This window comes from Xenopus laevis, chromosome 8S (genome assembly GCF_017654675.1).
Source record: "Xenopus laevis strain J_2021 chromosome 8S, Xenopus_laevis_v10.1, whole genome shotgun sequence".
Lineage (NCBI taxonomy): Eukaryota > Metazoa > Chordata > Amphibia > Anura > Pipidae > Xenopus > Xenopus laevis.
Genome location: NC_054386.1, coordinates 40,849,202 through 40,860,040, shown reverse-complemented (window position 1 = coordinate 40,860,040; position 10,839 = coordinate 40,849,202). Strand labels below are relative to the sequence as shown.

At 39.5% G+C, this 10,839-nt stretch overlaps 1 protein-coding gene across 2 annotated transcripts; it reads left to right on the top strand.

The window, feature by feature from the left end:
• The first annotated feature begins 5,036 nt into the window (after window positions 1-5,036).
• On the top strand, window positions 5,037-10,471 carry LOC108700022 (60S ribosomal protein L35). Of its 2 annotated transcripts, none has more exons than XM_018232862.2 (4): window positions 5,037-5,178; window positions 6,859-6,995; window positions 8,801-8,882; window positions 10,289-10,471. In XM_018232862.2, the coding sequence occupies exons 1-4, from the start codon at window positions 5,176-5,178 to the stop codon at window positions 10,436-10,438; spliced, it is 372 nt and encodes a 123-aa protein (XP_018088351.1). In that variant the 5' UTR covers window positions 5,037-5,175; the 3' UTR covers window positions 10,439-10,471. The 2 variants fall into 2 exon arrangements, with proteins under 2 accessions (XP_018088351.1, XP_018088352.2); XM_018232863.2 differs by having other exon boundaries at window positions 5,161-5,274.
• The last annotated feature ends 368 nt before the right edge of the window (window positions 10,472-10,839 follow it).

Sequence of the window (10,839 nt, the reverse complement as noted above, 5' to 3'; positions counted from 1 at the left end):
GACTAAAGTTTCCAACTAAATCTCCCCGAATCTTAGCGTGTGCCCTTACCCTGCAATGAGGCTGTGACCACAAAATACATATAGACAAATACAAGAGGTCCTCTGCACTCAACCCATTATCAATATATCTAAGACAGAGACATTTTGTACATACTGGTTCTGAAAAATGCCTTACCACTTAACAAAACAGGGATTGTTTGTCCATATATTGCAATATATTTAAGCTGGCCAACTACGTCAAAGTCATCCCATATCTGGCCAGTCCTACACTCAATTTTCATCTGTTCATTAAGAATTCAATTGCTTAGTTATACATTTTACAAAGGGACTGGCCAGATATGGGATGACTTTGACGTAGTTGGCCAGCTTAAATATATTGCAATATATGGACAAACAATCCCTGTTTTGTTTAAAGGGTAAGGCATTTTTCAGTAGCAGTATGCACAAAATGTCTCTGTCTTAAATATATTGATAATGGGTTGAGTGCAGAGGACCTCTTGTATTTGTCTATATATATATATATATATATATATATATACTATATATATATATACTGTATATATATATATATATATATATATATATATATATACTGTATATATATATATATATATATATATATATATATATATACTGTATATATATATATATATATATATATATATATACTGTATATATATATATATATATATATATATATATATATATACTGTATATATATATATATATATATATATATATATATATATATATATATATATATATATATCGCCATGGTCATTTTTGCCTGTTTCTTTTCTGTATGCAGTGTTTATGTCCAGTCTCATGTGCACAGGCCCATAGAACAGAATGGAATAATACATTACAGTGTTGCAGTTCAGCAGAGCAAAAACACTCATGACTATAATCCTTATGGTGTAAATGAAAATCTGTTTAACTTTGTTAGTGCCAGATTGCAAGAAAAAACACTGTGTTGCAAAAGCACGGATAAAGGCCAACTCTTCCTCCCACACATTCATTGTGACTGAGCGCACACACATTTTGGTGCTTAGCAACTGATTTTGTTAACAGAGGAAAAAGACTTCTTTTGCATTTAGTATACAATTTTTTTGGAGGGGGCAGGAAGTCCTGCCAAGGTTGGGGGTCATTATTTACTCACAGCAGTTTACTTCAGGTAAGGAAAGTGTTATTTCAGGTGACTTTAGAAAAACACAATATCTGGAGATCTGCTTGTCCAACATTGCATTCTGAAAGTAACAGGCGTTCCACTAGATGCTGTCTATTTAGCCACAAGAGCTTTTACGGAGGTTGAACACAGGTGTTGGGTGATAAGAAGAAAGGTTCTTCCCAAAACTGTTAACTCCGAATTACAGAAAAATTGTCTCTCCATTATAATCAGATAATCCAGATTTTTAAAATTGATTTCCCTTTTCTCTGCAATAATAAAACAGTAGCTTGTACTTGAGCCAAACTAATATATTATTACTCCTTATTGTAAGCATTACCAGCCTGTTGGGTTTATTTAATGTTTACATGATTTTCTAGTAGACTTATGGTATGAAGATCCAAATTACTGAAAGGTCTGTTATCCGGAAAACCCAGGTCGCGAGCATTCTGGATAACAGGTCCCATACCTGTAGCAGCATTGAAGCATGGAACCAATGGGCCAAGCCCAAACTGTTTTTACATCTCCACCACATTACACATTGAGGCAGGTAGTGCTCTACTGGACCTGTTCATCAGACTGCCGCAAGGTGATGTAAGATTTCTAATTCCAAAGAATGTATTTCCATTGATACTAGGGCACCTATTTCCACCACTGCAGCTGTGAACTGATAGTGCCTGTACCCTGGAAGGGGGAAAAGTGAGCATTATTTTGGACATCAAGTTGGAGGAGGGGGGTGAGTCCCTTGATTTACAATATTGAGCTGGCAGAACATTCTACTTGACCATGATACTAATTTAATTAAGGCACACTTATTTGATTCAAAATAATATATATACACTGTATATATATTCTTTTTTTTTTTTTATTTAAAAATACTGCTAGCAAATATATTTTAAAAGAGGTTACATGACACAATTCCATCTCTGCCAGAATTCCTCTAACTGTCCTGTTGTGTTGGAAGAACCAGCTGGAATGAGTGGGAAGATAAAGGACATGCCATTTCAAGATTTTAGAAGTCAGCATCTCCTCCAAGATACCCCGAGTTACATAACACACCATAAGGTGGAAAAATGGAATCTTACAGCCACTGTGCGTTTTAGTTTAAGCTTTCAAATACTTAATATATCTTGCTTTCGTTTAAATGGCAAACCATATATTTATAAACCTAGACATTTGTTAAGTGTAACTGAAAAATATGATTGAGCAGCAAGATTTTTTTTCAAATATTTTATTCTAAAGACCAACTGAAAAAACTGCAGATGTATGTATGTGCATATTTTGTATAAATACACTAAACACTAACTGGCACTCATTCATGTGCCCTATGCATTGACACTATCCAAGAAATCCTGCTTAAAGCAAAATAAAATATTAGTTGTTTAGAATATAAGGTCATTGTAATGGAAGCTAGTTATCTACCAATATAGATTATTCACTATAGTGGTGAGCAGAAAGCTTTCAGTGAAGTTAAAGGAGAAGGAAAGGCTAAAGCTAGGGTCACACAACACTGATTCTGCACTCTCCGTTGCCCCACTGCTCCCAATCTCGTCTTAAGGCACAGTGGATTTTCATGCGAAATGCAAAATGTTGTGTTTCAGTACTGAAATCCGGTGCGTCTGCCTGCACCCAAGCGGAGGTAATGATTCTGGGTGTAGGCAATGCAGCAGAAGAGGAGCAGTGGATTCTCAGCCTGTGTTTCTCCACCGGCCGAAATCAGTGTAGTGTGTTCTTAGGGTGGTGGCATAAGTGCAGATTCGGGGAGATGTCGCCCATCGACAAACCTCCTCTTCTTCGGTCGGCTAATCTCCCTGAAATAACTTCCCGCCGGCAATAATGTGAATCGCTGTCAGGATGGTATACGGATCGCTTCGAAGTTGTCTCATGTGGAAACTTCAGAAACCGAAGCAATCCACTGGGTGACTAATCTCCCTCGAATCCTCAGGTGTGCCACCACTAAATCACTGGGGGTAAGGCACTCCCAGGTATTATAATCACTTACCTAATACTCTGGTGATCCTGTTAGCAGAAAACTGCACCAACCTAGGTACATCTGTGGAAGCACCACAAAGCAATCTTCTTTGCAATCTTGTAGGCGTGATGCATGCTTAGAGGAGTGTAAGCATAACTTTAAGTAAAAACCTGGCTTTTTCGGTCAACCTGGCATGCAGTGGCCCAGGGCAACAGAAGAAAGAAGTTGTGGAAGAAGATCACTCCTTGGTGCTCACACATAAGTACCCTAGTACCCTCTTCTACTGATAGGAGCACCGGCCTGGGGTATCAGGCAAGCTATTATAATTACTGGGTAATGCCTAAAATTTGGCCCCAGTGATCTTACCTTTCCTTTAAGCTTTAGTATTAAGCAACTTTCTATCCTTCATTTAAGATTAATATTAAGTTCATTAAGTATATAAGGAATAATACACCCCCTATAGAACCTATAGAAAAAAAATACTAGAAAGTCCTTTAGTATGATTAAAAGGCTGCATTTTTCTTTCATGGTGAGGGGTTAGCTTGCCTTGACAATCTTTTTTCATGACACTAGTCCTTTAATGCAGGTTCGTCAGTTATTTTAGCCTAATCAATGTATGGCGTAACCCATATGCATAATAGCAGAGGCCAATAAGACACATGTTTATCAAGGCCAAGATTTAAAACTTAAGGTGGGTTAAACATGGGCAGATTTAAGATGCCGATTCGGGTCCTTTAAATCGATTCAACAGCTTACCTGCCAGTGTTTGGGGCCTTCCGACAGGCCTCCTCAACCTATATTTGGTCAAAAATCGGCCATATAGTGATAGGGCAGGTTTGATTTAATCTGCGATCGAGGGGCACATTGGCTAGTAGTTGATGCGATCCTTGCCCTGTCGGTGCCCATTCCCATCGTTGTAATCCAATGGTTTGGCCCTAGGCCGAACGATCGGATTAGCCCGATATTGCCCTGCCTTTGGTGGGCATATCAGGAGAAATATCTGCTCATTTAGTGACATTGTTAGACTGCGGGACACTGGGAAAAAACCCGGTGGGCATCAGCCCATGTTGGCCCAGACCCGGTAAGGGTTGCCACCTGGCCGGTATTTTACCGGCCTAGCCGGTAAAAATGATGGCTGATCCCAATATTAATAATAGGGAAAAAAGATAAATATATAGGAAGGCCGGTATTTTTTTTTCCAGAAAAGGTGGCAACCCTAGACTCGGTCCATGAGTGTAAGCGGTTTCCGACCTCCCTCTCTGGGCCCCCGGAGTGGCTGAAAGAAAAAGTGGCCGGAGCGGGTGAGGCCAGAGGGTGCTTTGTGTCTGAGGTGGGGGCCCTAGTGGGCCCAGAGGCAGCAGCCTTATAATCTACGCCCACTTTTATTCTGTTTTAACCAAATTGATGGTATGTGTTAGCTTTAAAAGTTATTTGCAATTACAGCTCCCATGTTCACTCCTTTAAACAGCGTCCAGGTTTTGCTTGAAGTATCCCAATTCTTACTGAATTACTGGTCTTATTGTTTGGGGGGGGGGGGAGAATATCTTTAAAATACATTAAAAATGTATTCAATTACCAACAAAATATGTTTTAATTTCCCCAAACCGTGTGTGCCCAGTGATCAATTTCAATAATCCTGGAGCTTTATTTTCACTTTAAATAGATTTGTCTAAAGGGTAAAGGCAAATGATTAGAATACAACCACGTATAAAGCTCACATAACATATTCCTATCCAGACAACTTTGCTAAAGTTACTGACAGGATGGTTGTGGTTACTGCTAGCCCACTTAGACATCTGTTGTCATGTATTACTTTTGTTAAATAGTTAGTTATCAATGGCTAACCATTACACCTCAAACTAACAACCCTAAAACGCGGCTAGGTAGAAACGTCACTTCAGAATGTACCATCATTAAACTTGTAAGGGGTTGGCAGTCTGTTCCCCTACCAAAACATCCTCCTTTGGATTCGTCCGTCACCCGGAAGAGCACTGAGGCTGCTCACTCCCTCCCTTTCCTCTGGCAGCCATCAGAGATAATGGTGAGTGAGTCTGGGTTGTCCGGAGAGGATCCGGTGCCATCGTACTGTTTCGGTCCATTAAAGAAAAGTTTTATTTCCTCGCCGAGGTGCAGCATGGTCTGTGGTGTTGAGCGAGGGTTTTATTTTGGTTGGATGCGGGTTAATAAGACAAATACAAACGTTTTGTTGGGTGCTGTCTGTGTTCCTATACGGAACTGGTTCGTGGCTTCTTGCGAAGGCACCGGTGTAGCGAGCATTTAGCGAGCATTTACCAATGTACATGTTCAAAGTCGCTTAGGGGTGATTTATGTTTTCAGTGAGTAGGTAACAACATTGCTATTACTTCAAAGCCAGAAAGTACTCGTTATGGGCTTAAAGGGGTTGTTCACCTTTAAATACATTTTTAGTATGTTGTATAGATATTCTGAGACAATTTGCAACTGGTTTTTATTATTTGCGGTTTTTGAGCTGTTTAACTTTTTATTCAGCAGCTCTCCAGTTTGCAGTTTCAGCAGTCTGGTTGCTAGGGTCTGAATTATCCTAGTAACCATGCTTTGACTTGAATGAGACCCTGGAATAGGAGAGCCTGAATAGAAACATGGGCAATAACAATACAGTTGTAGACTTGCAGAGCATTTCATATGGGGTCAGTGACCCCCATTTAAATGCTGGAAAAAGTCAAATAACTCAAAAGAAAAAATATTGAAGACCAATTTAAACATAGAAGTCCACTTAAAACTGAACCACCCCTTTAAGTCTAAAAGGTGTTATCTTCGGTTGTTGTCATGTGGATCACAGACTTTACTATATTTGTGCTTGTTCTTGGTGACTACAGGTTATGATGGAGATGCATGAAATATTTTGCTGCAAAAAAAGCCATTTTTTTTGTATAGCCAAATCTTTGGCCGTTTTGTTCTGCAAAACTGGTCACATTTACTTAACCCTAGTTATGATAGTGCTGCTATATCCAGACGCAATGTATGAGCTGTATTAAAGAAGGAAACCCTGTAGAACCCCCCCCCCCCCACATAGAAAACACTATCGTTCATATAAGCTAGCTGCTGTGTAGCAATGGCAGAAATTGAAAAAAGGCTATATGGCACAGGTTAAATAGTGGATAACGACATGATGTTCTACAGAGCTTATCTGCTGTGTAACCTGAGCCGTTTCTCATTTCAGTGGCTGCCCCCATTGCTACACAGCAGCTTATTTATATAAATAGTTTTTGAATTAAACAAAGCAGTTTTACCAGTGCAGGGCAACACTGCATTATATTTGTTTTACTTGTAACGATTACATTTTTTGATGTTGCTGTTCCTTTAAAGGTATGTTGGGCAGTCCTTAGAGCATTGATTTGCTTCAAGAGGGTCCATGTAGGTACATTGATATTGTCCTGGGCAATTTGATTCTGGACTCTGTATTGGAATCCATATATTCGTTATCAGATTCTAGGCTTGGGAAGGATCCCCTTTGAGTGTTAATACTGTAAGTTGCTAATATGTTGTTTATGTAGTGGCCAGTTCTTGAATATGTCTGAAACTTGTATAGGGCCAGGGACTGTATTTAGTGCTGTTCCCACAGGCATTATTGTGCTTGAGCAAAAGTAACAATTGCCCAATAAATTGAAATAAGACTACCTCCCATGTTTCCATGCAAAACTTGGTTGCCTCTCTTCATTCCTCTCGTTTTATCCCTATTTAGGCTAAGATCAAGGCCCGAGATTTGCGTGGTAAGAAGAAGGAAGAGCTGCTGAAGCAGCTGGATGACCTCAAAGTGGAACTGTCACAGCTCAGAGTTGCTAAAGTGACAGGAGGTGCTGCTTCAAAGCTCTCTAAGATGTGAGTATTACCCATTTTAGCTTTAATTCCATATTAAAGGAGAAAGAAAGGTATATTAACTTGGGGGTGCCAAAAGTTAGGCACCCCCAAGTGATCACATTTACTTACCTGATACCCTGGGCTGGTGCTCCTATCAGAAGAAAACTGCATCGGCCCGGGATTCTTCCAGTGAGCACCACAGATTGTCTTCCAGCTTCTTAAAACTTAAATTTTCTGGGGCAGACGCATGCAGTAGAACAAAATAGCCAACTTTTTCATTAAAGTTCGGCTTGTCAAGCTGCTGTACATGCGAGAAAAAAGAAGCTAGAAGACTATCACTCCATGGTGCTGGCTTGAAGAATCCTGGGTGGTGCAGTTTTATTCTGGTAGGAGCACCGGCCCCCACGTTTCAGGTAAGTACATGCAATCACTAGGGGGTGCCTAACCAAAGTTAAAAGACCTTTCCATCTCCTTTAAGAAGGAACATCATCTGTAAAGTGCTCAATCTACTGTTTGCCTGCATCCTCGATTTCCTGTTTGATTTAGGGTCGGACTTCATGGTGTGCGTGGGCCATATACAAGTGCACTGCGTTTTCATCCGACAGTCTGATGAATGTAGTTTCCCTCAATTTCTCCTTCCCTTCCGTTTTCTGTAAAACATCCGAAACGTCGCATGCGTTTAGTCGTATTGCGACGTGTCGGGTCCATGCGCACCATGAAATCCTACCCATAGCCCTTCACTGAAGGCTGGGTTAAATTATGTTTTAGCTTGGTTTTCTTGCAAGTGTTTTTAAATATATACAGTTTGTTCAACTTGAATGGTTTATGGCAGTATGTTTTGTTTTCCACACTAACTGTTAAATGTAAAAAACGCCCCTCCTCTGCCAATCCCTGCACTGGCTTCCATTAACTTTTAAAATAAAATTCAAACTTATGACATTTGACATTCAAAGCAGTTCATAACTCTGCTCCACCCTACACTTACCTCTAGATCTTCACCCAACCACTTACTACATTCCTCTACTGACCTGCTCCTTAACTCTTCTCTCATTACTTCCTCCATGTGTGACTTTATCCTTTCATATCGCAAGTGCGTTAATCTAAATGTCCTTTTTAGAATAAAAATTGGGGGGGGGGGGAGACTAACTTTTCTATGATTTAGTTTTTGCAGCTTAACTTTGCTGTATAATCTGAGGGCTGTAGTAAATTTAAATATGAAAGCAAAGTTCCTATACACTATTCTAACATTCTGTCTGTGTTTTGCCATTCCTTGCACTGATGGTTCTATTGTCTTGTGCAGATTTAAAGGAACAGTAACATCAAAAAATAAAATTGTTTTAAAGTAATACAAATATAATGAAGTGCTGCCCTGCACTGCTAAAACTGGTGTTTGCTTTAGATACACTACTATTGTTTATATAAATAAGCTGTTCTGTAGCAATGGGGGCAGCCATTCAAAGAAAAGGCTCAGGTTACACAGCAGATAAGCTCTGTAGAACATAATGTGGTTCTGTTATCCACTATTTAACCTGTGCCATTGAGCCTTTTTTTCAATTTCAGCCATTACTACACGCAGTTTGTTTATATGAACTATAGCAGTGTTTCTGAAGCAAACGCATCAGTTGTACCAATGCAGGGCAACAGTACATGATATTTTTATTACTTTAAACACATATTTGGTGTTACTGTTCCTTTAACTACATTTCAGTAATGATCCTGAGACCAGGGTCAGTGAGAGAAGAGGCATTTAAAAGATTTGCAGGAATTCTATAGTTTACATCTGTGTAATGGTTTTAAAATGCAAGTTCTTATTAATTTTTCTACAGCCGCGTTGTGCGCAAGTCCATTGCCAGAGTTCTGACTGTGATCAACCAGACACAGAAGGAAAACCTGAGGAAATTTTACAAAGTAAGTTCCACCATGTCTTTACCTGTTAATTTTTAAAAGGAAAATTCATATTTGTGTACCTGCATATATAGTATAATGTGTGTCTGTAAAATGTTGTTTTTTTTTTTTTTTGGTCTTGTTTAACACGGATATCGTACTATCCTACACTGGTCATTGTTACACTTGTGACACATGGTATTTTATTTACTAGCAGGAAACCCTGATCCTGGCTGTGCCATGTCATTGATTTTGACACTGCAGAAATGCTCTATGCCAGATGTACTGTATCAGGCATGACTGTGACCACCATGAATGGCCATTCTATTCCAGAGGAATAAATCTCCCCAATACTATTAAAAATATTTACTTATTTAAATGTATTTTACTATTTAAAAAAGCTGCATTTCTGTGTTAATAAAGTAAAGGGATTCATTCCGCAGTGTGGAACTGCACCTGTCTGATCGTGAAATGTAATTTTCCCTTCCGACCAGTAAATTTTAGTGTTCCATGAAGGCCATGGCTTATGTTGCTAGTGATATTGTGTGCAATACCAAAACCCCCCAGTTGGTTACAAAAGGCAACAGTCTCTTCGCTGAACTGTCGCATGTCCTTTAGTTAAAAAATTATAATGCACAGCTCCTTAGCTATAGTTTCCAGTGACTATTTTGCTGAAATGTGCCCCTAGCAGCAATTTTGTAGGTACAGTGAAACCTCTATTTGAAATACCCTGATTTTAAGTTTCCCCACATCTTAAATTTATTTGTGGTCCCTCCAATTTATAATGCATTTCAATGGGTGCATTTCCCTGAATTTAAGTAGTTTTCCTGGATTTTACATCAAAATGTCCATTCCAATTAGTCTGCCCCTTATACAGTCCTGCACGAATCACTTATTACTTTAGGTTGTCTATGTGACTGACACAGTGACCTTGCACATGCCCCCCATAGTGTAACATTAACTCTGCAATGTTTAACCCTTTAGCACAGTAAATATTGTATCTCAAAGTAAAACTGACTCCTGTGCTTATACCTTTTCAGTACTTGAAGAAAAATCTACTTTAAGACATTTCCCTAATTTTCCTGGTCCCCTGAAAAACCTGAAATGGTGGTTCTACGGTCATTCAACCTTTATGGTTTCTGCTACTAAAGTGGTTTAGGATTGTCATTAACTGACTTTGATTTGTGCAAGACAATCACCCAGCACTGCTTTCTTTCTGTGACTGCAGTGTGAATCGGCTCTTACTAGAGTAAGTCCTTCTGGGTTGCATTGTGCTGTCCCACTTGTAAGGGATGAGTTGCATCCTGTTTAGCACCGTCTATGTAATAAAAAGCACTAAGTTTGGCCATGTTCTCTAACCATAGCAACCACTAAGATGTGACAAGTTTAATTTTATTTAATACATTGTTCCGTTATCCTTCTCCCAAAAGGGTAAGAAATACAAGCCTTTGGATCTGAGGCCAAAGAAGACCCGGGCCCTTAGGCGCCGCCTAAACAAGCATGAAGAGAGTCTGAGGACAAAGAAACAGCAAAGGAAAGATCGTCTCTACTCTGTACGCAAATTTGCTGTCAAGGCTTAAGTGTCGTTCTAAATAAAATTTGGTTTGGCTTAAGAATTCCTGTTTTTCTTATGGGCCTTGTGAAGAGAAACAAATGGCAGGGTTAGAGCCAAGCTGCTTTCAGGTTTGTTTTAAAGTGGTTTTCTAGTACTCACTGTGACATGGTTTACAGTGGTGGCAGAAATGCAAGTTCAGCTTCCTGCTACCCTAAACTGAGCATGTGCCTTTTTTAAAAAAAATTAATAGCCCCTGACAGTGCTAGACTTCCGCACCAGGAGGGAGCTCCTGGTGTTGGTGGGCCATTTGTGAGTGACTAGTGCTGGTGGGGGCTTTATTTCTTAAATATTGTTTACCCAAACCAGAGTGTGGGTTTTATAATCTCCCTCTTTGGCCAACACAATAGGCCCTGTGCCAGGGAGTGA